Source organism: Nyctibius grandis, chromosome 4, assembly GCF_013368605.1.
Source record: "Nyctibius grandis isolate bNycGra1 chromosome 4, bNycGra1.pri, whole genome shotgun sequence".
Taxonomy (NCBI): domain Eukaryota; kingdom Metazoa; phylum Chordata; class Aves; order Nyctibiiformes; family Nyctibiidae; genus Nyctibius; species Nyctibius grandis.
In genome coordinates this window covers 8,154,436-8,182,314 of record NC_090661.1, presented here as the reverse complement: position 1 = coordinate 8,182,314, position 27,879 = coordinate 8,154,436, and the positions used below count along the sequence as shown (strand labels likewise).

The following is a 27,879-nucleotide window of genomic DNA, read 5'->3' as shown; positions in this document are numbered from 1 at the left end:
AACATGTGTTAATTCCGTAAATGACTATATGGACAACAGTTGGATGTTCAGCAGTATTTTATAAAGGAAGAATGGCTCTCAGAGTACTTCTGTACTGCAACTGTGCCCTATGCTGTAACACATGGAAAAGACTTTCACATGGACCTTTGTACACTGAAGGCATTATATCAGTTGGAACAAATCTTCATTTTGGTATCCAAACTTTTATTCATTTTGGTGTATTATTTGTAAATGGGCATTTGTATGTTATAATGAAAAAAAAAAAAAGAACAATGTAGACTGGATGGATGTTTGATCTGTGTTGGTCATGAAGTTGTTTAAAAAAAAAAAAAAAAGGAAAAAAAAAAAAGAAGCCATGATCAACAAGCTTTGCCACGAATTTAAGAGTTTTATCAAGATATATCGAATACTTCTACCAATCTGTTCATAGATTATGGATTGATGTTCCAAGTTTGTATCATTCCATTGCATATAATTAAACCTGGAACAATACGCACTAGATTTATGTAAGAAAAATATCTGTTGGTATTTCCAAAGGTTGTTAACGGCTGAAGCTATGTGCAAACAGGGGTTAAGAGAGAACTTCGATGAAGAAAAGAGTTTGATAGATAAAAGGTAGATTGTGTCTTCGATATAATCCAATTTGTTTTATGTCGAAATGTAAGTATTTGTCTTCCCTAGAAATCTCCCAGAATGATTTCTATAATAAAGTTAATTTCATTTATATTTGACAAGAATATTCTATAGATGTTTTATACACATTTTCATGCATCATACGTTTCTTTTTGGTCGGCAAGAGTTAATTGTTCTTAGATATAGTTGTACTACTGTTCACAGTCCAATCATTTTTGTGCATCTAGAATTCATTCCTAATCAATTAAAAGTGCTTGCAAGAGTTTTAAACTTAAGTGTTTTGAAGTTGTTCACAACTACATATCAAAATTAACCATTGTTGATTGTAAAAACCATGCCAAAGCCTTTGTATTTCCTTTATTATACTATTTTCTTTTTAACCTTATAGTGTGGTGTTGCAAATTTTGTTACTGTGTTAGGTTAATCTCATTAAGTTTTATTTTGAATTTTTTTTTTTCAATAAGGAGGGATTCTGAAGAAATGTTTTTATAGACTTGCAGCCCTTCCACCAGCCTGTAATTTGGGCTAACAAAAAGAAGATAGGTTCACGTATCTAATTGCAGCTGAGAGCATGAGGAGGTTGTTTATTTAGCTCTGGTTTCTGGGGATGCTCTAATGCAACTCCAGAATCCAGCAGAATTTCCAGTGGGGAGTTTGCATTGTGCCAGTCCAGTCAGTGGTGGAGATGCGATGCACGCCCATGTCTGTCTGTTGTAATTATACATAAAGTACGTACAGACACATATACACACAAATTTACATTCCTGACATCTAAAAATTGTTTTTGTTAGGATGCTTAAAAAGAAAAAACAACAAAAAAAGAGCTGTGTTTTTACCAGGCTCTTTGGGAGAGTGAATACCATCCCTTTATATTGCCACACAGCACAATCTTAGTGTAATTTTCCATTGAACTTGTAACCTGGTTAATACCTCAATGCGCTTTGTGTGAGGGTTGTTAGTGTGGGCGTGGGTGGAGAGCTGCATGTCAAGGAATAATGAGAGAAGACAAATCAACAGGCAACAACAATGCGAGCTGGGACTGGCTAGTGAAAGCTAAAGGCCTTTAGTCACTGGCAGGGAAATCTAAACATTCCCATATCGATGAAGCCGGCTCATTGTGGGGCAGTTGTTACTTGCGATGCCGTGCTGAAAAAAGGGATCTCATGATTAAAAAGCCAATGCGCGGGGAGTTTTGAGTCAAAGCACAGGCATCACAAGCAGCCTTTGTAAAGCAAAGATACTATCTAGGCTGGTTGTGTTTTCCTTTTGGCATATTTGTCACTGCAGATAACACTTCACTGTAAACTTGGAGTAGCAGAGTTGTGGTGCTGAGGTAGTGGTGACGCTGCAGACGAGATTAAACGCACGTAAACTCTGAATCCTTTAGGGACAAAGAGCAGCTTCGCTCAAAGCACGAGGCAGTAAGTTAATCAAATAGAGAGGTCAATGCAAGCAAAAATGTGCAAAAATGTTAGATTAAAATCTTTCTTTTTAATTGCTACTGGTCAGTTGTAAGTATATTTGTTATATGAATATACTTATATATTAAGTAGTTTTAATTACCTATAATACATCCATTAGCAAATATTAATGAAACGTGGATTTTTAAAAATTTATATATATTTTTATCAGACATGCACACGCACATTATATAAGATACAGATAGATCGCATTAAACACTACAACAAGCCAGTCCCTCTCGCAATTGATTCTGGGAACAATTAATTACAGGTACAAACCCAGCATTTATATAGCCACTTAGCACGTTTATACCTACTAACGTAGTTTGTTATCTAAATGCCACCTTCTGCTCAACCAGGAATGGAGATGACCTTCCCAGCCCTTCCTCCCCGAGAGCTTTTGTGCCGCGGTTGCTGTTTCTGCAGGTGCTGGGATGCGGGCAGAGGCAGCTCCCCGGAGCTCTTCCCTGCCCTTCCCGGGTGTTCCCGGCCTCGCAGCTCCACCGCCTGCGGTCCAGCCGCTGGTGGCCTCCACCGAGCCATCACCAGCCCTCTACGCACCGTCTAAAGCCTTCCTCAGGGCAGGCCGTGCCGTGGGGCTGCCAACTTCCACAGCCCCGCACCTCCGCAGTCGCAGCCACGTTATAAAGCAGTTGTGTGCACGGATGAACCTCGAGCTTATTTTGGTGACAGGCCAGCTAGCCGCGGTGGAGGGGAGACCTTTCTGGCTCACTGGCTCGTTATTGTGCCCTGTGGAAAGAGGTCGGCGGGGAAAAGTCCCTGGCTGGCTGCACATCGGGAAGAAGTTAGGGCATTTGGTCCCCAGAGCGTTGCTTGCCTTGAAGAGCCGCTGCCGTGCGTGCTGGGGGCTCTGCAGCTGCAGGCAGCCTTGCGCCGCATGTCGCGTCCGCAGCCCTTTCAGGAGCCCTTTCCCCGGGGCGGGCTGGGGCGCGGGGCCGAGCGTGCAGGGGCTCCCAGGCCTGAGCACCCGTGCCAGCTCCCGGGTGCTCGCCGGGGGCCAGGCGAGGCCCCGGAGCAGCCCCAGTGATGTGAACAGGCGAGGGGGTTGTGTGCTTTGGGATGTGCTGCCTCGCCAGGCACCGCTACCAGCCGCAGAAGCGGGAGTTGAAAATCTTCCGCATGCTCTGAACAGCCTCTAATACCCATTTTCATCCCCTTTCATCATCTAGAGCTGTATTACTTACAAGGACTGAAATCTGCTGTAATGTACTGCTCAGCGTAACAGTAATTTCCAAGGGTCTCCTCTTTTTACCGCTGACATTAGTGGGAGTTTTGCTATTGATTTCAAAAGGAATGAGACATTTCTGTGCATTTGGTTGAAATGTATTTCATAACAACACCTTATACTTTATTTATAAGCCCCTCCTAAGGCATTTCACAAATTATAGTCACACAAGAATTGATGTGTGAGCGCTGTCTTAATAACACTGTATTTTGTATTTCAAATATTGTGTTCTAGATACAATATTTACATGTACAAGTGAAAAGGCTGCTAACCTAACAGTCACTGCTCAGAGCAGACAGAGGATGAGCCACACACGCTGATGGCGAAGCAGACATGCACGCGGTGACATACGTGTCGGGATTGCCTCGCACCGTGCAGATACCGGTTTTAATTGTTTTTAAAAGGTAAGCACGAGCCAGTGTGTGCCCTGCTCGAGGAGGCAGAAAGCACCGCTTTCTCACCCAGTCTGTAACACAGAAAGGGGATTTCACTGCTTCTTTTTAGCTAGGTTTTTATTTATAAAGTGAGCAAAATGCCCCCACAGGCCGGTTTACTTTAGGCAGCCTAACATGGGATTTATCTTTGGGGGCAAGATTACAGCTGCAAAGAATAATCTGGGACTGATACCACACATCGCCTCCCCCAGGCTTTCCAGCCATCGGTAGTCCTATTTAATTCACTTTCCATGGCCAAAAGTGTCGGGCTTTTTTTTTTTTTTTTTTTTTTTTAATTGATTTTTCTGGTATTCCTGACTAAAATATATTATCTCATTTTCTCTGGGTAATATGTGCAGGTTTAGAGTTATGTTAAGTTTTAAATTTGTTCTGCATTTCCATGGTATAAGCAGCACTAGGAAAACTGAAAATGTATCATTCTTTTTTCTTCTTTTTTTCAGTTCATTTCCATTTGCTCTTGTCCTCAGCTTCAGCAGTTGAGCATTGCTCCACATGCAGCTGATAAGGCTCTTCTGCTCTGGGAGTGGTGTAGCATCTTCTTTTTAAATAACTCTTCTTTGACAAGACACCTGCTTGCTTAATGAGCTCGCGCAGCCCTGTTTCTAATCAAAAGTGTGATTGGCACCTACAAATACCAAAATACAACCCTCCCCCCGTTAGAAATAGGCATATGAATTACAGATGTGAGAGTAGAGTCTGTGATGGCTGTTCGGTCTTGTTCAGATGGTGAGTATTCACGTGTCTTGCTGCAGAGAGAAGGCAGCCGCGGGAGCGTGTCTGTGGCTGAAGTGTGCAGGGACCCCTGGAGCCCCTGCCCTGCACGGTGTGGGAGAAGCAGAAGAAATGTTCCTCCTCTTTGGGTGGAAAACAAAGCATGGAATATAGCTCCCTTTGGATTACTGCTGGAGAATGATGTTAGGCAAGTCTCTCACATATGTTATCTGTTCAGTAGTTCTTAGAGAAAATAGCAGAGGATGGAGCAATCTGCATGAGGTGTGTGGTAGTAAAGGTAGTACAGTTTGGATAGGAGCCAGGTTGGCAAGTTCCTTGCTTTAGAACACATTTTAAATTAATTCCTCCCCTAATATTCTCTTAGATGTAAAGAAAGAAAAACCCAATGTATCAGCAGGCAGTTACTTAGGGTAGCTTACTTAGGATAGTTTACTATCCTAAGATAGTTTTCAACAGCGACCATGTGGAAGATGAAGGTGTTTTCATAGGGGCTACAGAAATGAAACCTCAAAGGAATGAAATGATTCAATCAGTCCTTTAACATGTACAGCTGACATGTGTGACAGATTTTCATGAAACCTCCAGCTGCCACAATCCCTGTTTTTTTTTAAGATGGCCCTTTAGAGAAAAGTCCCCATGAAACTTGCCTTCCCTTAAGTTTAATTGAGAACCTCTGATGACTGTGTTTCAACACACTTGAGAATTTCAGGGCCTTCCGTACTGTTCCCTTCCTCCCTCGAGGTAATATCCCACCAGCTTATATCCCTGGTGAGATGATCATGATTTTGAAGGGGGTGAAGGTGAAAACACGTCTGATGCCGGTGGGCTGTGTGCTGGAGCTGCTTTGCCCCCGCAAAGGACCACGATACTCTTTTTGCTGGGCTGGTAGAGGTCTATGGTTGCTCAGGCGCTGGAGCCTGACTTCCCAAGTCAAATTGCAGCTGGGTCAGATGGTGAGCAGAGGTTTTATGAGTGACCCAGGAGGATCCTTGCTACCTTCAGGTGCCTGACAGGAGCTGTAAGTCGCAGGAAATCCTCCAGCAGAGGTTGCAATTGCCTCCAGGCACCTGACAGACCTCACGTACGCTCCAGCAGCTAAAACCGGTGAGGGTTGCGAATTGCAGTTCGTTCTCTCCTGGGACATACGAGCTTTTCCAGCTGCACCAGAAGAGTTTGTAGATTCACAGATAACCTCCTTCAGGTCAGGCCTATGCCGATGGATTTTGAGAAGTTTGTGAGCAGTTATTCCACAGAAATTACATATAGGGCACCATAAGGATTCTGATTTATATGGAACTGCATACAGCAGATAAACACCTTCAGGTTGTTACAATAAATATGTTAACTTATCACAAGTGAAGAAAATTTATATTTCTCCCTGTAACTGTTTCTATCTTACCCTTTACATTTCTCTCTGCAAAGTTGGATTCATATTCAGCTGCTCTAGTCTGCAGCTTTGTGTTTCAGATACTGCAGGGGAGGGTTTATTTATTTTTAAAACTCCCTCTGTCAGACTGGATTAAATAAAAATCCCGTCATTTAAATTTTATAATTTTTTTGCTTATAAAGAAGCAAGCTGTCCACTTTGGTTTCTCTGAATTTAAGTCAACACTGTTACTTTGCAAAATATGCATCCAAGCCCTTTGATTCTTACTTAAACTAAGCTTCTGTTGGGTCTGATGATTTCTTGAGTTATGATTCAGTTGGTCTGCGTGAACTGTTGTTGATTTACACCTGTTTGGGCAAGGACATATTTAAAACTTCATAGGGTCTTCTATAGGCAAGGACTGCAAAACAAACCTGTTCTGCTTCCCTGCATATATTCTTTTGCTGTGTATATCTGCTGTACTCTCCGTCAGGCATGAAGTAATTGTGCCTACCTACCATACTGCTTGTGCTTCCATCCTCTTCCCCGGTGTTTTGTTATGATAAAGTTTTATTTGCTTGCTGAAGCCAGTGTATTGATGGCGGATGTTTGAAGCTCTGCATCTGTGACCCTTTGCTAGTTGTGAAGAACCTCCCCCCCCCGTTTTGAGGTGGCTCCTGGGAAGGCTCTGTCTCCCACACAGATGGACTTGCTACTCCACTGTCTCCAAGAGTGTACTGTCAAACTCCTTCTCACTCAAGTAATTTTCCAAAATTGCTGAGCTATCCTGGACGTAGGCTGGGAAGCACCATAAATGGAAATTTCACCATGCCAGAGAATTCTTCCAAACACTCTCCTCCACCTGTCACTCTCTATCTGGTCTTGACTGAGTTCAGCTTTATTCGTTAGTTCAGCTTTTCCAAGTGCAAGGCCATGCTGGTGGCAGGAGTTCTGTTATACACGATGGATAGGAGACATACGTCTGTTGTCTGACCAATTCATCTGCTGTATCCATACAGATATTGAATGTGCCTGGAGAAGAAATGGACCCATTAAAACTTCCCTGGTCAGTAATCAAGTGCTGGAGCTGCAGTTTCCAGCTATGGCTGCTAGCTGAAGATGATGGGGCTAGAACTGGCATCACATCCTGCTAGAATAATCCCTGTCCTGTTGGTTTAAAATGGGTCAGAAAGGCAAATTTGTTTTGCAGCAGTGCAAGTCCCAGGCCAAGAATGATGCCATGCACGAAACAGTCCTGATCGATGGGTAGTAGCTCTGAGATATTTAGACAACACAAATAAATACATACTAAGAACTGCAGAAAAGTCTCACTCAAGCAACATATTTTAAACAAGTTTACAGCTTTTATATGCTTTCCCAAAATATTGGCACTGAAAACTGCTTGATTTCATATCTAAACCCAATCAAGATCTCATTTCTGTTCTTCTATAAGTCTAGCCCCATGAAATTTCAGCTAGAGCTTTGTTTAGTGCGTTTGCTCCAACCTAACTCCAAAAAAGTATCCAAAAGTGCACCAAAATTCACCTGTTTAAAGACATTTAAGAGAATGCTTCTGCCGCCGTATGTGCTGAGCGCATTCTGAGGGCATGAACATTCAGACTCAAACTCTGCCAGCATAGAGTGAAGACTTTTTTTATTCTTGCTACATTTTGGATTTAACATTTACCTTCCATGCCAGAAGACATTAAAATACAATTTTTTATAGAGGAATATGCAGCTACAAATTCTCTAGATCTGCTAACATTTTAAAAAAGATCCACTGGACCTAATCCTACCAGCTTGCTCCTGATCTAAACCATCACTGACTTCTCTGGAAGATTTTTTAGATAAAGCTCTACAGCACCAGAAAATCCACGTGCAATAAAATGTAGAAAGCACAAAAGATGTCTTCATTTTTATATGAACAGAAGGTCTGCAAATTAGTTCGATGTGAGATCTTTTGCACCGGAAAGATGGCAGCACCTAATAACTTTCAAAATTGTTTAAAGGTGGAGTTTAAATAAGCAGCCACGTTTTCAGCAGATGCTCCGGGATGCTTGATGCTCAACACTCCTGAAAAATCTGTCTATCTACACAGATGCTGAAATGCAGATGTAGGTATCTACTATATTAATGATCTGTTTTTGGGAAAAAAAAAAAAAGAGCCTAACATTTGCTTATATTAGACTAGAAACCGAAAAAAAATTGTGCTGGAATTTTTGTTTTCTTTTTTCCCCTCCATTCGAGCTGCCTTTTTTCTTAAGATGAAGAGGATTCACTTTCATTCTTTTTTTCTACACAGGTACATTTATTATTGAATAAGCACCATCATGTGCTCAGTGTGATTAAAAAAAGAAATGTAGGCCTTGCACTCAGGTAGCTCACAAGATAAAATAAAACCCCCGAGAGATGTCATGGGGGATAGTACTTGCTTCCACCACCTCTTAAAGGCATAAAAGCATCTTCTTTCCTATTTCTGTTGTGCTCTGCAGTTATGGATGACCTTTCTCCAGCAGAGGCAAAATAAGAACAACACTTCATTAGATTCCTAATATATGATCCTGGAGAAATACTGGTTTAATGTGTGTGTGTGTTTGCGTGTGTAATACTTGTAACATACATACTTTTTAAAAGGGATTTGTTACAACCTTGTGGTTTCAGAAAAACTTGATTAATAGCTCACTTTCCAATATTGGCATAGTAAAGGATTTTTGTAAGTTAGACTTTTGCACTTTTCCAAAAGCCATGTTTGGATCAACATCACTATTTTATATTAAATTTAAAGATGAAATCAGTGGCGTACTACCATATGTATCAAATGTGAAGTAGCTGAACGCCCATTTCCAGATGCTTGTAGCTACTGTTACAGAAAATTGCATTCAGTTGCATCCTTGAAATTGCTTTTGAAATTTCTATACAAACATAGAAAAAGACTTAATCTATCACAATATTCTTCTCATGTTCCAAATACTTCTATTTTGAAAACCTCAACACAACAGAAATTATATAAAGAATTCTTATTTGACATATTAAAGACATAACATTTTAAATTTCATTACTGCTTTCTTGACTGTGTGTCACAATTATGTAAAGATCAGGTTCTCGTGCTGAATTGGGAACGTCTTCACTGGGATGAATCTATTGTTTCCCTGCTGAGTTCAGTGGTTTCAGTTTGTAGCCTGGTAAAAAGTAGGAAGTTCCGCTTAAAAAATTGCAACAAACAAAAAAGCCTCGTACCGCAATCTCTGCGGAAAAGAGCCCTCTGAGCACAAGTGAGGATTGCACAGATTTTCCATCCAAGCCAACATCTGAAGATGCAAAAAGAAGCAGGTAGCACTTGCAGCAGCCTGTCAAAAGAGGCTGCACCCATTCTTCGATTACCTGAGCTGCAGCCCTTCATTAAATATTTGTCTTCAAACCAAGAGAAGAAAGAATCAAAGGACGTTTTGTACACAGGGGCTTGACAGTCACACAGTGGTTATGGGGAAAAGTCACAGCAAATCACCATGTAAACACTTCTCCTGCTTCCCAAGTCAAAATTGCTTCTGGTGCAATAAATGAAATCTACACTGTATCTACTATATATCTACATACTACCAGGTAGCACGTACATAGCATTACTTCACTTATCAGTTTACTGGATTAGCCAAGTCACTGTCATATGTTGTTGTAACTGATATGATATTTTGGAAGAAAAGAAGAGAAATCTTGCTCCATGTTTTTGCCTTAGGTAAACAACACTGTACATCTGTATCCTCTAACACTTATTTTACAAAGCATGTTTAGTGACTCAGAAAAAAAATTAATCCAGATTTGCAGAAGGAGTTCCCTTATTATTGAAAATATTTGTCAGCTTTAATATTAATCTACCAAAGTTTTTGAAATTGAAGTCTTATACATGCATAAGACGCACATATACACACATGGAATACACACGCTACTCGCTAACAATTTTCAGTTAATACACTGACTAGAAATCGACTGTGACTTTCATGATATTTTCTCCCCTGTATGTTAAGTCAATGACCTATTTAAGTACGTTGGCAGCAATTTATGTGTCTCGTGACTTTATATTTCACAAAGAAATACTGTGGTTTGTGTTATTTACATTAAAAAAGACATACTATGTAAAACTTCACCTTTGTTAAAAATCACTTTATCCTATGTATTGAAATTATTTCATGCTTTCAAAAGGCACAATTAAGTATCTAATGAGAATTTCCATTCAATGTTACACATAAAATGTTTGAGACATCAATGATAATATTTTAAATATATTGGCATAGGAAAGTAGATGTCTTTTTGCTTTATTAAACTGACAGTTCAGTTCTGAAACTTTATTTTGAAAAGATTTAAAAAGGATTTGTGTCTTTAGAAATAAAAAATATAACAGGCATATCTAAAATATACAGAAGAGAAAACCTGATTGTTACTACTAATGAAATAGCTGATGACAAAATAGTAGTCTTTTTGATTTTGATCACAAAAAATAAACTGGTAGTGACAGGATATGATGGATAGATTTGACATCCTGGCAAATCACTGTCATTGATTCAATTATTCTAATTCAGAATAAAAGCTGTATACAGTATGTGTTTATGCTACAGTGGAGTTTTTTAAGTGATTGACATTCATCATATTAGTTAGACAGTTTTAAAAGCTGTGGCTTTGTTTTACACAGTGTTGTCAAGAAAAAAATAAAGAAGAACCTGGATTGCAGGAAAAAAAAGCAAACCACCAACTCTTGGTTCCAAACTCATCAAAATAAGTTACCATTATTGCATCCTATTAACGCATTCTTTGAAGAGTCACTTTCACTCCAGCCATGTAATACACTATTATAAAGACTAGATTTTGAAACTGTAATGCAATCTTACAGCTGGGTGGCTTGGAAGTTCTGCAGAGAAGATGATATTACCTTTCAAAATGGAAGTCAGCCTCAGAAGAAAGAATGCAAACCACTTTAATTTACAGGTCAGCTTTGCTTTACCGTTCTTTTGTTTGATGAGATATACACAGAGATACACACAAAACAGTTGAGAAGTTCACAAATTGTGTATCTGAGGGTACAGAAGCCTGAATTACTTGTGTATTCTGCCCTGCTTTAGACCAGCATGCTGTGATACCCTTCCCCGAGCTCAAATGCACTCTTCTGGTTTGCTAGCACTAACGTAGCTGTCGGTTTGAATTTCAATCTTGAATTATGTCTGTTGACATAATTTCATAGTGCTGACTTCAATTGTTTAGGATTACTGTTTTGAACTACATAAGGAAATCAATTCTTTTCTCTCTGGTTAGTAAATTCCATTCACGTGTATTTTAATGCACGTAGTAAGCCATAAGGCAAAGTAATTATCTATAATATATTCTGATTCAAAAAACAACCATTCTTAATTACTGGCATATTAGAATAAAAACTATATTATATATTTCAAATGTATTATTACATATTTAATAAACTAATGTAAACATTTCCTGAAATTTAGGAATGGTATTTCAATGACAAAAATTAATGTTTTTAAAACCATAACTGTGTAGTTTGCTTTTGGAATAACACATGACAATGAATTGCTTAGTTTCTTTCCTTTATTTCAATAAACCATCCAACTTAACTTATTATTCATACAAAATATTAAATGTAAGTATATAAAAATTCCATTGGGAAAAATGTCCCTTTATTTTTATTGTAAAAAACCATCTAGAAATGAAAGGGCAAGAGTAATTTTCATATTTCAAGGAAAGGAACAAAATACTGTATGTTTCCAGGCGAGCAGAACAATGGCAGGACCCAACACACCAGAAGCTTTAACAAAAAGCAAAACCCAAACCAGCCCAAGATTAGTACAAAGAAACCACAACAACAACAAAAGGCACCATACGATAACATGTATTTTTAAAGACTGCTGGGTCAAATCATTAAGAAAAATATTTATATAAGTCATTAACACTCATAATTAGAGTGTCATATAAATCTGAGTAAAACTGCTAAGTAGAAATCACTAGAAGTCCAGGTGCCTCTTGCCGATGGCCATAGCACCACATCCTGAGCTCAGCAGTTTGGCGGATCCTGCCAGCTCCTGTTTGCTTGCGCGGCTCACTGTGTCTGACAAGTCTGGAGGCAAATGCAGTCGCTGTGGCAGGAGATTTTCAGGAGAGAGAGGGAGAGAGAGACAGGGAGAGAGAGAAGAAAGAGAGAGAGGAAAAAAGAGGGAGGGGAAAAAAAGAATAATTGCAGTAGAATGAATTTTCCACAGCATATTTCAAAATGCAGTCTTTTTCCTAACTGATCAATGTTTACCCACACAAATAAAACGCTTCCCAGACACTCTTTTAGGCTGACCTGGAAACAGTTTTGTATGTTTTCAATATATTTGATTCTGTATGTTGGAATAGATTTTTTTCCTCATGAAACTTTTCTAAACAAAATCCAAATTTGTTCAAGGTATTTAATTATATCTATGGGCATTTTGCCTTTAAAAGCAAGTGTTTTGCCTGTCTGTCAATCCCTACATCAAGTCCTTTGATTTCTACAGCATTACAATATAAGTGTAGTTTTATTTCAAACATGCATACTTTGTGGCAGAGTCTGAAAATAAATGATGTGATGGTCAAAATGTGGAGAGGGCTCACCCTGGTTGCAGCATTATTCTGCTAAATGTTTCTTCTTCATATTCTACTTATAGTTGTTAATACAAGCGAGCAGTGATAGTAGTGGCATTTGTAAAAGGTACTCATATATGCTAATCAAACCTTGCCATCCCTTGTGAGTTGTAGGAACATTACAACCATTTTACAGATGAGGAAACTGAGACACAAGTTACACAGTTGTCCACAGCCCACAGTCCTTGCATAACAAAAATTATTTTCCAACTATGACAAAAATATTTCAACTCTCCGAGGATCTTTTACACTGGAGATACATAGAAGACATGACATTACCATTTAGCTTTTGTAAAGTAAGGTGAAAATTAATGTAAAACTGAGGCTTTACTTGGTTAATTGCTGGCTTGGTTTTGGACACAGTGAGGTACTGAAAGCCGGTCAGATGAGACAGTTGAGCATTTTCTACACAGTGCAATAATTCATGAAACTGGTATCACGGCAGGAACACATTTCTTGAAAGATTTAGTAGGCAAAGGCTAAACTGCGTGGCTCTTCTTTTAAAATCCACATGCTTCTGAAGGGAACAGGATAACAGTAATGGCTGCAAAACTATCTTAGGAGGCTGTGTGGACTGTCCTCATTCTCTGCTTTTGCTATGTTTTTGCTTTTATCACAACACGTAAACACAGCTGCCTTTTATTCAGTACCTTTGCAACTTTTGTAGGATAAGAATTCAATTAAAAAGCATAAGAAATATCTGTATTTACAGTGGGCTGACTGTTCAATTCATTGCTGGCTTGAGATTGTGCAATCAGGCATAACTTGAGAGGTGCTCCAAAGTGCTTCCCACCACTGGCCACTGCTGGTTGTGGGCAGCACAGGGAGAAGAATGTGTGCTGGGTTGTTGTCTTCTCCAAGGGAAGGAAATGCATAAAGTAACGCATGTGGAGTAGGAAAGCCTGCGCCCAGGGCGAGATGACATATCTCAGTTTTGCAATAGGAGAAATGTATTTATTTGTAGCACTTTGCCTATGAAGCACAATCTATTATCAAAAAGCACACCCTGTGTATACCATTTAGTAACTACGCAGCTCTTACATTTCACCGTATTAAAATCAGTGCTGTGGTATGGTATCCTTCACTTATAGTTCTTCCGTATTCCTAAGAAGGGTAAGCACGGCTGTGGATGTGAACTGTGGTCCCTGATGCCTCATTTCTACATCAACACAATATAAACTAGGGCATGTGCCTACCTTGTTTGTCTGCTGAGAAAAACGTTTGCTAGGAAAGGGTCAATGTACAACCTGGATTGTACGACGAGGGCTGTAACCACCAGAAAACGAAGGATGAGGAAAAGCCGGGAAGTGCTGGGGAGCACTTGGCAGATCTTTCTGTCACATTTTCTTTCCAAAAATGTGTGGAGTACTCTGCTAGCAGGGTACAGGGTATCTGGTATGCGGGAGGCGGAGGGACAAGTGAACGAATCCAACCTTCTCCCACTCACTGTTAGCATCTCTCTGCCCTCACCGGGGAGCGGGAGCAGTGGCTTCCTCCAGGGGAGATGTAGTACCGCTGGCTTCCTCCTGCCATTACTGACCCTTTTGCCAAGTCTGCCACATGGATTCAGAACAAGGTGATGAAGAGCAAACAGAACCGAGCCTCAGCAAACTCATCTTACGCAGGGACTAACTAATATCACACATAGGGAACAACTGCAAACCCTGCCACACTGGCCTGGGCTCCAAGTGTGGTCAAAAGAAAAAAATCTTATATATTTACACAGCTCTTAGTCAGTGCTGTGTTCGTTCGCTAATATATATTATAAACAGAAAATAGATAGAGGAATATTTTTAAATTTGCAAAGACTCAGACGGCAAAAGTAAAACTTAAAGATCCTCAGATTGGATGGTGGGACTGAATTAGGCTTTTACAGATGTAATTGTTATAATACAGTGTTTCACTATACACGCATATATATACTCTTCTTCCCCCATCTTATTCAGTGAAGAGGATGCACACTGCTCAGTAAGTGACTGGCCATTCAGTATTTTGTTTTCTTGTCACTGTTTGCTCTGAACTTTTCTGATGTATTTATTGTACACTATTCAATCCTTGTTCTGAAGACAGAATGGCTTTTCAATAGCACGTGTCAGTATATAGCACTTGAATGCTTCACAGATAACAACTGTGTTATTTTCCTGATATTCTCGTGAGATAAGGCAGCAGAGTCACCTCCATTTTAGGGACAGGGAATTGAGGCACATAAAACACATGGCAAAACGTATCTACTAATTTCAGAAACACAATCTGAGGCACCTAGGACTTGCTTTTCCAGAATGTTTAGCATTGTACAGCATTTCACATGATCAAATGCTAACTTCATTTGCAGCTGTGAGTGCTTAGTATTTCTTCAAGAACCCCAAGTCAGGTACTCAGAAATCAAGAGACACAAAATAAGAGTACAGAAATAAAAATGCTGGGTTGAAGTGACATGATCACATGGAAGCTCAGTGGTATAGGCAGGGACATATAATACCTTCCATGATATCCTTCAATCGTCTTAATTACGAGCCCATCCCTCCTGCAATCCTCTCCCTCTCTACAATCCCAATTTTCAAACATTACAACAAATTGCTGGTTTTCCAGGAAGCATATTTCACTCTGTATGCCACATTCATCCTCAGATCAGACATATTCTGAACAACAGACAACACCAGGGTCCTCGGAAAACAACTGAATGTTATCCTGCCATTAAGATCTGAATCATAGCACACACAAACACACGCTACCTCTGAATAAAGCCTGAAGAGGCATTTCAGAATATCATTCCTTATGTTTTCTGTGCATGGCTTAAAAATACAAACAGGGCTGCAAATATTCTAAATTTTAAACCACAAACTGGAAATTCATTGCATAGCATTACACAGACATCCACAGGTTAAACAACAGGCCTTTATTTTTGGCACCGGTAGGGACATTGCGGTCACTTGAGCTAAGGCAGTAAGTGGTAGCATGAATAGGCTGTGAGCCTTTTTGAACACCAGCATTACAGAATGATCAGACATCTTCACAGATATTTGCTGACCACAGAGAAACAATCACATTTAAAGTCCCAGTTTAGGACAAAATGTTGTCTGGTGGACAGACTTCTCTGCTATTTCTGAGGCTGTGACCTCCATCCCTTTCAATCTCTCTTTCTCTTATCAGTCTGATAGGAATCAGGCTGATTTAACTCACAACAGCAATCCCAGCCCTCGTTGCCCAAGCCTCCCAACCTGCAACTGCTCTTCATGACAAAAATGCCCCTTCTCTGGTTTTCTGCGCTCTCCAGCCTCTGCCCCAGCCTGTCGCAGCTTTCTGTGCCCAAGCTCTCCATTCCTGCTCCTGCCAGCCCTGGGTTTCTCTTACCCATTTCTGCCCATATTCCATCCCCTGCTCCTGTTCCTAATGCCTAGGTCCAAATTCAGCGCCAGGCCACCCTTCCTTGCCTCAGCCCCTTGTCTTCCCCATCCCCTATTTTGTCCTCCTCCTCTTCCCACCTGTTGTTCTTTATCTGCCCTTCTCTCTCTTGCTGGCACTGCTTTCCATCCCCCCGTCCTGCCCCTGCCCCTCTCCTCTGCCCCGGTGTCCCTGCCCAGGGTGCAGGCACAGGCAGTGCCTCATCTCATGGTCCAAAAAGCAGGTACATCCCTGGAAAAGGGTCAAGCTGAATGCGCAGTACTGAGTGTGCCTGGGCCAAACCCGTGGATTTTCACAGGACAGCAAAAACACATCCCTGGCATAAATTCTAGACACAGAATTGCGTATTTTCATTCGTTCTTTTAAATAATTGAAGATTTTCACTAAAATATTCCAGTGTGTGGATAAATACAAACCTTCCCATAGCCTACAGCAAGCTGGCAGGGCAGCAATATTTTAAGGTAAAATGGTCATAGTCTGGCAAAAGTAAATTGGTAAGTGAAAATAGGATCCTATAATCACCCTCCTTGTGATTATTTCTTAAAGCCTGTATCAAAGAAAGGTGAAGTTTGTTTGCGTAAAAACTAGGGAATGCTGGAGTAAACTTCCTTTGTGCAAAGTTAATTGTGTATCTGCATTATTAAAGTGTGTTTAACTACATGATCTAGTTACTACACACTACTAGTAACTACACACTATTTTCACCCATGCAGGCTGTCAGAAGGGTTCAAACTTAGGATCTTCAGAATCAGGCTCTAAGCTTCATTCACTCGATTAAGAAATAACTGGCTATGGAAGAGGGCTGTCACTGTACAAGGCACGGCTAGGGAAGGGCCATGACGCGAGTGCTGGTGCTTCCCGCCTGCTCTGTTTTGGGCAGGTCCCGAAGGCTTTGTGGTGGTAGGAACAATTACACTGAACCCAGCTAAGCACACAGCTTTAGGGCATGCATTACGAAAGGAAAACAGTTCAGACAAAACTTATTACATACTTTGCCTCTGCTCCTCCCTCCGCCTGAAGAAAACTTCTAATTACTTTATTTGTTCTCAATGGGGGGAAAAAAAAAGTATAAGTGGAAGATAAGAATATGTCAAACAACAGGCCAGAAGGGACCTCGAGCAATCAGGCAGTGCAGTCCCAGCACAGGACCAGATACAGCACCGAGGGTTTTCTGACACTGCTCTGCCTTGTAACACTGGGACATAAAGACCCAAGTCATGGCTATTCTAGGAACTTCCAGTGGGCTGGTACATTTGGTTGGGGTGTAATTCATTTTTTAAACAAAATCCCTAGCAGACACAAATACTAGCAAGTGCTTTTGCCAGTGTAGCTTATTGTATCAAGTGGACTGTTTTACAGATTTATTATAAAAAACATACTTTGCAATGTAAGACTTTTTTTCTCTTCAGTATTAAGAGGATTGACAAGCAGTTTTCCTAACAACCTCTCCTGATGTTGATCATACCTCAGTTACAAAATGCATAGAAACAGTACGCAGGCTTTAACTGACTTTAAAAGGACTGAAAATAAAGTAAAAATCATGACTGAACCTAAGTAACCACTGACCGGTTAAACAAAGAGCTAGCTACTAGAGATAATGTTAAAGAACTGATTACTGTACAACTACACACGTAAGCTGCGCACGTTCTTCTGAGAAATCTACTGCCACTACATTGTGGACGCAACTAGTGAAATCCAGTATTACACTTACATGGTATAAACAACAATCAGTTCATAAAATTACTTTTCAAATTTGAGGAAATGTGTGTCTGTACAGATTGTTTTTACATTGGCTAAACCACTCAGAAATAACTGAGGTGGAAGACACTCAAGATATAGTGAAATTTCATAAAATTAATTGAGGGCTACTAAAATCACATTTTCTGTAAAATGCTTTAAGCAATAAAAAGGATGAAAATGTTTATCAACAATATGCTAAGCAGATATACATACATTAGCAAAAATCTAACCCCAAAGTAATTCTTCTTCATATTACTCCAAAATCTTTATTATATTTTGGTAGCTATTATAAGTGTAATACTGTAGCAAGCAAATACATAATAGCATTAGTGAAGCAAAATCATTGAATTTCATAAAAAAAGAGGTGTTATTTCGTTCTCACTTTGATATATGTTAAAGTAATTCCACTGAAGTTAAGTTTATGACTTTGCTAACAGTTACATGAAGCTTTAACAACTGAGCCCAAACTTCTCAAAACCGAACTTTAAAAAAAAATCTTTACAATTCCACTTATTTGGATCCTTGACCAAAAAAAAATGCTTGTTAGTCTACTATGGCTGCAGTCCTGCCTTGGGGCAGGGAGATGGGTTAATGACCTCTCCAGATCCCTTCTAGTTCCATTTGCTACAACTCCATGAAGACTGAAGTCACCAAAGCCGAAGGGATTTGGTTTAGGGGGAAGAGGGGGGTGGGAAGAAGAATTTTAGGAATGCTGGGAAAATGAAAGATGCAGACTCCTAGTTGGGGAGCTTTATATCCTACTTAATTTCTCTTTGAAGCAGAACCTTCACCGTTCCACAAAGCCCACACAAGTGAGAACGGGAACAGTCCGTGGTACGAGGCCGAGTTCCTGTTACTGTTTCCTCTTCTGCTTCTGATGCCCATAATGCATCCCTTACATTATGTTTCCCCTTTTATGTCTTTTTATTCTTACCTCATTTAAAATTACTAGTAATTATTTCTGTTATCATAGCACCTAGGAAAAGACTTCAGCATTTTTGTAGGTATTGTGAAAAAGGTGGCTTTTAAGGAGAAATTGGCAGGAGATTAGTAATGCAGCTTTATAAAACCTCCTCTTAGAGTGAAAAACCCCGTTACTTGCTTGAAAATTATCAGACTGTCAAGTGATTGTCACCATTACCTGACTGGAAATAGATTTCTTGAATAAGATCTTGCAGGCAGGCTGGGGAAAAGGACATGGAGGCCTTTGGAAAAGAAAACAAGCAACTTACACCTTAAGAAAAGAGGGAGCCGGTGGAGGGATGACAAATTACCCCACAGCCACTGAGCTGTCTCTTTGTCTTTGCAGTGAAGAAGACTGTCCCAAACAAGAGGCTTTAGCTGCCAGTGCTCACAGCCAGCTGTGATACAGTGCAGCTGTGCACCCCCAACCTGGGCTGCTGGGTGAGAAACAGCTGTGCAAGAAGGAGCTTGCAAAGCCCTGCCAGGTGCTCCCCACTTTATTGGGAAGCTGCACTCTGCTCGGGCCCTGGCTGCTTTCCTGTGCTACCACTGTTCCAGGGCCCGACCATGGAGCTTGCCGATCTGGGTATGATCCTGACCTGCTGCCCTGGCTTCTCAGCTTGACAGTGGACTTGCCTCATAACTATGGATCTGTCTGGCAGTCACCAGGACTGGTGGTTGGTAGTTGACCCTCGTTATGTTCACAGGACCTGCTCTGCTCTTCTTATTTGGTCATTGGGAGAACGATTTAATAGCGGTGGCTGAGCCCGCCAGGGACATTGGGTGTACCTTCAATGCAATGGCAACACGTGGCACTGATTCTTTGCAGTGCCCCAAGCCATAGCTTCAAGGCCATTGCAATATGTCTGTTTACGTGGTGAAAGAGGTCCTGAATGAACAGATTTACCTGACGTCCCCACAGGTCACACCTTACATTTCTAACTGAGGTAGCTGCCAAATGGTCCCAAAATCCTTGAGAGATACGCATTTCAAGAGCATCTCAGCCTTACCAGTCAATGACTTTACTGCTTTCTTAACAGGTTATCATCGAGCACAGTAACTAACTGGTCTTCTTGGCAAAAACAAATTACTATCTTTGGGCTTAATATAAACACAAAGATGTGCAGGTGTGAAACTAAATTTCTTCTAGAGAGAAGAGTTTGTTCAAATATTTGACATGGAGGTGACTTTAAGTTTTGGCCTCTTCTCTTGCCAAGTTTGCCAATTGAGAGACACTAGACATGTATTATGATGAAATGAATTATCTTTTATATGATATGTAGTCTACTGGAGTGACATGTATATGATATGTAGTCTACTGGAACACAGGAGGTTCCACATAAATATGAGGAAAAACTTCTTTATGGTGAGGGTGACTGAACACTGGAACAGGCTGCCCAGAGAGGTTGTGGAGTCTCCTTCTCTGGAGACATTCAAAACCCGCCTGGACGCGTTCCTGTGTGATATGGTCTAGGCAATCCTGCTCTGGCAGGGGGATTGGACTAGATGATCTTTCGAGGCCCCTTCCAATCCCTAACATTCTGTGCTTCTGTGATTCTGTGACATAGCACTTACATTGACATAACTGTAACAACTCACAAATCTGACAATATTGCTATGAAAAGACATAAAATTCTTATTAATGCCACAAAACCTAAAAATACTTCAGAGTTAACGTAAGTTCACTTCTCAGTGACAAAACAGTAAGCCCTTTACCACCGAAGACATTATAAGCTCTCGCAGCAAGGACTAGAAAAGTCATTCCAACCAGCCTAGACCCGTGTCAGGCAGAAATCATATGATAGTCCTGAATTTTGGTTCACAAATAGTGATAGTGTCTCACAATCTATAATAATTATCTTGTGGAGAGAATGGTGCCAAACTATCCTCCCATAACTGCATTTAGGTCTTAGGCAAACTATTTTTAAACTCATTTACTATGAATGACACAAAACTGGGAGGAGTGGCTGAGATGCCGGAAGGCTGCGCAGCCATTCAGAGAGACCTGGACAGGCTGGAGAGTTGGGCGGGGAGAAATTTAATGAAATATAACAAGGGCAAGTGTAGAGTCCTGCATCTGGGCAAGAACAACCCCATGTACCAGTACAAGTTGGGGACAGAGCTGTTGGAGAGCAGTGTAGGGGAAAGGGACCTGGGGGTCCTAGTGGACAACAGGATGACCATGAGCCAGCAGTGTGCCCTTGTGGCCAAGAAGGCCAATGGCATCCTGGGGTGTATTAGAAGGGGTGTGGTTAGCAGGTCGAGAGAGGTTCTCCTCCCCCTCTACTCTGCCCTGGTGAGGCCGCATCTGGAGTATTGTGTCCAGTTCTGGGCCCCTCAGTTCAAGAAGGACAGGGAACTGCTAGAGAGAGTCCAGCGCAGAGCCACAAAGATGATTAAGGGGGTGGAACATCTCCCTTATGAGGAGAGGCTGAGGGAGCTGGGTCTCTTTAGCTTAGAGAAGAGGAGACTGAGGGGTGACCTCATTAATGTTTATAAATATGTAAAGGGCAAGTGTCAAGAGGATGGAGCCAGGCTCTTCTCAGTGACATCCCTTGACAGGACAAGGGGCAATGGGTGCAAGCTGGAGCACAGGAGGTTCCACTTAAATTTGAGGAAAAACTTCTTTACTGTAAGGGTGACTGAACACTGGAACAGGCTGCCCAGAGAGGTTGTGGAGTCTCCTTCTCTGGAGACATTCAAAACCCGCCTGGACGCGTTCCTGTGTGATATGGTCTAGGCAATCCTGCCCCGGCAGGGGGATTGGACTAGATGATCTTTCGAGGTCCCTTCCAATCCCTAACATTCTGTGATTCTGTGATTCTGTGAATCTCTTACATTCCTGTTCACATTACAATCTTCTCAGTATTTTAACAAATTCAGGAGACAAACCAGTTGGTAACAATTTTTTCTGTATAATGGACATGAACTCAGTTTCTTCTTGTTCTGCTGCATTCACAGATGCTACATTACCATTTTTAAATCACAGCAATGGATACATTTTCTAAACTGATTATAAAGACAAAAGACTTGACCTTTAAAAAGAGCATTCTAAAATTTTCTACTTTTCAGGTAACTGTGATTGACTTATAACTAATCACAGCTATATCAACCCATATTAAAATAAGCACATCTACCATATGCATTTCCTATTTCTTTTTTTTTTAAGTTGAAGCATAATCTGAGCCATCAAAATTAATTATTGTTAACATCAGGTATTGAGAGAAGGCTTCCACTAAGAATAGCTGATAAAAATACTTCTACCTACATGTCCCTGTCTGCTAAAGGACACATTGCTAATATGAAAATAATTTCTTATATATAGCTAATAATACTTAAAATACTTAAACACGTTTCCAAAACTCTTATATTCCATCACTTACAGAATGTAAAATGAAACCTGTGTAATTCTCACTTTCACCTCATTTTCAGGACAGTGATGTTTTGTTGTGGGTTTACAATACTACAAAGAGGTTATTTAAACAGTGACTTTAAAGACACCTGGCAAAATTAAGAACCATTAATAAACCCACTTCCTTTTGGGACAGATTTCGTAAAAGCTGTTTTACATTTAAGAACGCTGAATCTTAATATGTGCCTCTTCAGTGCAGCTTTCCAGTGTACTTACTTTACAAAGTGATACGATAATATCCAGGAGAATTCAATTCAAATTGTGCTGATTCATTTGGATATGCCACATGGTAGTGTTTCTGTTCTCTGACCAGAAAACTATGTGCAGTACTTAAAATCTGAATTCCTGAGTCTGAATTTAAAACTTGTTTTATTTAAACACTGTCTGTTGCAAAGTGAAAATCTTTCAGAGATATTTGCACCAAGAAAATTCAGTTCTGTATATGTTTGTGTAAAATGAGTCCCTAGGGGATTTCAGATGGTTGAACAAGTTCCAGGAACACGTGAGTAGAGGTGGGTGGGTTTTTGTATATGCAGCATTAGTCACTACTTTTCAGTGACAGGAAAGGAAAGTACAGACAATTGTCTGAACAACGTCTTTCATTCCAAAGAAAAACTCCAAGGTGTGTTAAAGATGATTTGCTACATGTGAAGGGAAACAAGGGAAAGATAACAATATCAGGAAGATTGAATGCCACGTGTTTGGCATCGCGGAGTGCTCTAAATCACACGTACAAGTAGCAGACCCGCTTTATATTATAACTGTAGTCTCTGCATAATGAAGAAGCTCCCTGTGTTATAAAGGGGGCTGGATTAATCAGTGATGGTTATAGGCTATCCAAGGACTACAGCTGTTCAACTGCTTGTCTGATCCAAAATTCAGAGAAATACATGGTAATCTTACAACCAGAACTGTACTAAACACTTACATAGCATACTATCACAATACTTACTCATCCAGCTCTTACCAAGCACATATTGAAAGACTGTCTCTGTCCTGAAGAGTTTACAGTCTGAATACACAAAGTGGGTGGAAAGGAAGAAGTGAAAGATAAAATATCCAGGCAAAAGGAAAAATGTCATGATACATAAATACTGTATTAATGCCAAAGCTTTTTTTTGTTTTCCTTCTAATTGAAAAAATACTGCATAGAAAGGTGAGTGAAAGAGAAGAGACATAGGGGAAGAAATTGAGTGACAAAGGGCTGAAGAGAAGATGGAGTAAAGAAAGGGAAAGATGGAAGGGAGGAGGAGATCTATTATCTAGGCATGTTATAGTTGAGATTGGAATACATTGTCTAAATGCTGAAGGGAAATACTGTTCTAAACTCAAACAGTAGTTCATGAGTCTGGTGGTATCATCTATGCCCAAACCAAGCAGACTAATATTTCTCCTGTAGATCTGTTCGTTTTGCTGATTTTCTCCTCCCTGAGCTTACGTAAGAGGAGTGTGGGATCTGTGATGCAAGTCTGAGTAATTCTAGGGCTCTCAGGATAGTCTGGATGGATGTTAATGTTAATGTCACATTCTCTTCCCTGACGGATTCATTCAACCTAATTGCAGCTGTCTACAAGTCAGCCATTCAGTCTAACCTATATTACATACTTAGGATGAGATGAATCATGCTTGCAAGTGCTTGCCCATCTCTGCTGATTATTCAGGAAACCTGGATGACTAGCTTAAGCTAAATTCTTAACTTGGGGTGTAAAAGGTCAAGGGGAGGAATTCAGTCCTACAACTATATGTAGCTTCTCACTGAGTCAGTGCCTCCACTATATCTCCTCTTTCTTTGAAGGACATTGTAACATGCCACAAAGTAAGGATTTCACATCAAACCACAGATGGCTCACTGGAAACGTTCCAGAGTTGCTGGCAATGCCTACGCTGCTCTACAACAACTTGTGTCTCTCTACTGTGAAGCCTGAGAAGTGTTCAAGACACCGTGTGTACAAACAAAATCTATGTAAGTAAGGAGGAAGGAGAAATAGCATTCAGAGACAGAAGCATCTGTTCTAGGAGGTCCAATATACTACAATGTTACTGTCACCCTCTAAAATTATGGCTAAGTTGGAAAACTAACAAAATATTTGAGTTCGCATTCAAGACTATCTGTTAAAGTTCACTGTAATCTATCAAGCTTCTGTCTCAGCTTAAATATTTTGTCACATTTCAGAAAACTCATTAATACACCCATTTAAAAAACACCATTTTATCTGAGGGTGTGCAACAACACACATAACTGATAAAATGTATTCTGCCTCTTGATAAAATTGTCCAGATAGATTTCAACACTTCACAGAAAGGTTACGCTCCAAGATAGGTCACTCACACTGGCAAGTCTCCACTACAAGTGCATTTCAATGCCTGATTTGCCAACTCAAAGAAGAGAGACAACAGAAATGCAGAGAGACTTCTGAATTGAACGGTTCTGCCAGCTATTGCTAAAATACATATTGCCTACAAGCTTCCACTGATTTCACGTATCTAGTCTCTATAGATCCTATGAAATTTAGAGTTTAATGAAGTGCTTTCCTAAGAAGAACAGAGGAAAACAGGAGCTGCTCTGAGACTCTGGACCAGCCCAGCTGTGGGCTGCCCCAGTGCTGCCTCAGAGGTTTTTCTACGTTTTGTATACGTTGACAATGCTGATCTCCTCCTATACATCAATTGCAGAGGTTGTGTGTACAAACACAAACACAATATGTAACTATACATGCAAATGCACACATTATTTATGACTCTACATGAGTTACTGATAAGGGCCAATGTGTCTACTTACAGGATCTCTCCAAGGCATGCAGGATTGCTCTGGGAAGCACGGAGACAGTGTGAGCTGTATTGTTTTACATTCGACTACACCACGCAAACCACCCACACAATATGTCCCTGAACGCCTCTGTTTCAAGAGACCAGTGTCACAGGTTTGGCAAGTCGCTGGTTATGAAGAAGGAGCATGTAGGGGGGCAAAATATAAATGCTAGCTGGGGGGGTATTGTTGTTGTATACTGTGAGTAGCCCCACGTATACTGTGAGTAGCCCCACACTCAGCAGTCTATTTACTTTTTTAGGTCAGCTAGAATTAGAAAATTTCCATTGCTAGGCAGCCCAGCACATCTGTGAAGCATTTCTGGGCGTTCAGACCTGAAGCACGCGCTGCCCAAAGGGAAGATTCATTACCCCGTGTTCCACGGCCCGCCAGTCCCTCCCCCAGACAGCACAAGGGTTTTGGCAACAGCACCTTAACTTCGTGCAGAAACATATTACATGACCAGAACACAACAATTAGCACATTTGTAAAGCTTCAGGGATAGGAACAATTTAATAGCTTTTTGAAGCAGACTAATTTTCTGGAGCTTTTAATTTTTTTTTTTTTTTTTTTTTTTTTTTTTAAATTATTTTGCTTTTCATGCATGGGCAAGTTCTTTGCTACAGGTATTTTCTGAATCTGCCTTGCAGGATTATTATGTGTAGAGAAACACAAATTATTCAACCACTTTAAAACAGTGCTAGAGAAATGAAAAAGTGCTATGCAAGTGCAAACTATTATTACTAATCTCTTTTAAAAGCAAGTATCATTTAGACAAATAAATGTATTGCTGCATAATTCTGCACTTTTACAAACCAAGGCTGCTAAACAGACGGCGAGTTTGTTTATGTTTGCAGCTTTTCACAAGCTAGAAACTTCAGCTCTGCAATGGCAAATGCCACTGTCAGATGCTCCACGCTAAGGCAAAAATCAGGCCAGAAAAGAATAAAAAAATATTTCTGCTATCATTGTCTTCCCACCCTAAAAACCGGCACTGATATAGGAAGTATGTTCAGTTCCTGTAACTCCCAGGTAGGGATGCAGACATTATATAATTCATATTTTAGTATCTCTTATTTCCAGTACTAATCCCCCATGACTCCTGAGGGCTACAGTTTAAAACTCCAGCTAACAAAGCCTTTTGTAGTATTACTACCAAATAATCTTAGACTTCAGAAAGCACTGAAGTGTAATTTAATGTCTGTATTATTGGATCAACCTGTTTTGGTATGAAAACATACTGTGGCCTATTTCTACTCAGTGATTGATAATGCTTATACAAAAAAAATATAAAAAATTTGCATTGGTGATCAAGTGGTCACGTTGACTACCCTTTGGCAAACCAATGCTTTAAAGGAAGTTTAAGCAGAGAATAAGTTGTTGCTGGGGAAAGGTTAAAAGGCGGGTCACGCTAATTCCTTTTTAAATGACTCTATCTAAGACAGCAGGACTCTATAAACTGAAACAAATATATTAAATATGAATGACAGAAGCTGGTACCACATTAAATGCAAGACTTTTGTGACTAATTGAGATTAAAATAAACATTACTATTTGTCTGGAAGTTGGGGGGAGGGCTGAACATTTGAGCAGATTTCTATATCAAAAATGTGTTTTGTAGAGAAACTATATGTCAAATTATAGTTATTTGCTTTCAGCTGCTTCTAGCAGTTTAGTTTTGTACTTTTCATGTGTCAGTATTTTCATTTCACTTCTTTATTCCCTACTACAAGTAAGGCTCTTTAGAGCAATAAGATCTTTAAAATCCCTTTAGTGTTTAGAAATGTCAACAATTCAGTAGACTATACTTGATGAATAGGCCAGATAGAAAAAACCTGCCTCAAGTTTTTATCTCAAGAGAAGTAAGGTGCTTTGAAGAGCACTTGATTTCAGATTTAGAAGCCTGCTGCTATTCAGCCAGACACTCTTGAGAGCTGTTAAGTCCTGACCCATAGCATGAAAACAGGTTGGAGGGAGGGAAGAAATACCAGTAAGAAATATGTTTTGTACTCGCTGTATAATTATTTCTTCAAAATACCATTTAAACATTTCTTCCTACAAATAAGTAAAAACCTAAGAGACCAGGCAACCTTATCAGATGATCTTATTTGAATATTTTGAATGTAGCTGGAACTTGCCAGGGGGAACAGCTACAGCACTGGAAAAAGATGAGGCTCTAAAGGAAAAAAAAAATCTAAATGGTTCTTTCCATTTGAATAGACGGCACTGACATATTAAAGCTTCGTATTTTTGACAAGAGACATAGAAAACAAAGAGGTTTTCACTTCAAAATATGCAGTGGAATAATATGAAACGGTTTGGTTTGCTATAATTATAAAAAATATTTTTTTCATCCTTCGCTATCGCTTCCACAGTCTACAACCAATCTCAATATCAGACTATAATGAGTTCATTCAATATCATAAACCACTTGATTTAAGATATTTGCACATCAATAATAACACCAGATGAAAAGTAAGCCAAACTGTAAGTCAATCCTTTTATAGGAATATCTGTTCTTAACAGTTTATTGTGCTTGTGCACGTGCTCTCTGACTCGACAGTACTTTAGCTTGATAACTCGTTCCTTGAACAAGAACTTAGTTAATAACCTAACAGCAACTGACCACATTATTTGGGCAAATGTCTCATCAGTATCTTCTGCCCTACTTTCTGCATCTCTGAGTTTCATCGAGATATAAAAGAAAAGGCAAAACTAGGTCATTCTTGGGCTGAACAAAAGAATTTTTGTAGTAGTATAAATTACTGACCTTTCTAATAAGCCTGTCTTTCCCGGAAAACCAGGTAATCCAATCCAACTCAACTAATTAATGGTATCCTCCAATAACTAACAATAACTGTAGTACACAATCCAGTGAATTCAGGAAAAACATTTCTACGGCTTTTCCAAAGCCATTACACTTAAGAAACACTCTATTTCCTAAATCAGAATAAATTTTGGGGATTGTATTCGATTATTAGTTAACATACAGTCATTACTATTA

The 27,879-nt window shown here is 40.0% G+C and overlaps 1 protein-coding gene across 1 annotated transcript in view; it reads right to left on the bottom strand.

The window, feature by feature from the left end:
• Positions 1-11,499: 11,499 nt before the first annotated feature.
• ELP4 (elongator acetyltransferase complex subunit 4) overlaps positions 11,500-27,879 on the bottom strand; it is a 160,979-nt gene continuing 144,599 nt past the window's right edge. The window contains exon 10 of the mRNA XM_068399864.1: positions 11,500-12,023. Within this exon, the coding sequence (XP_068255965.1) occupies positions 11,892-12,023 (132 nt within the window). The 3' untranslated portion in view covers positions 11,500-11,891. The remainder of the gene's footprint in view (positions 12,024-27,879) is intronic.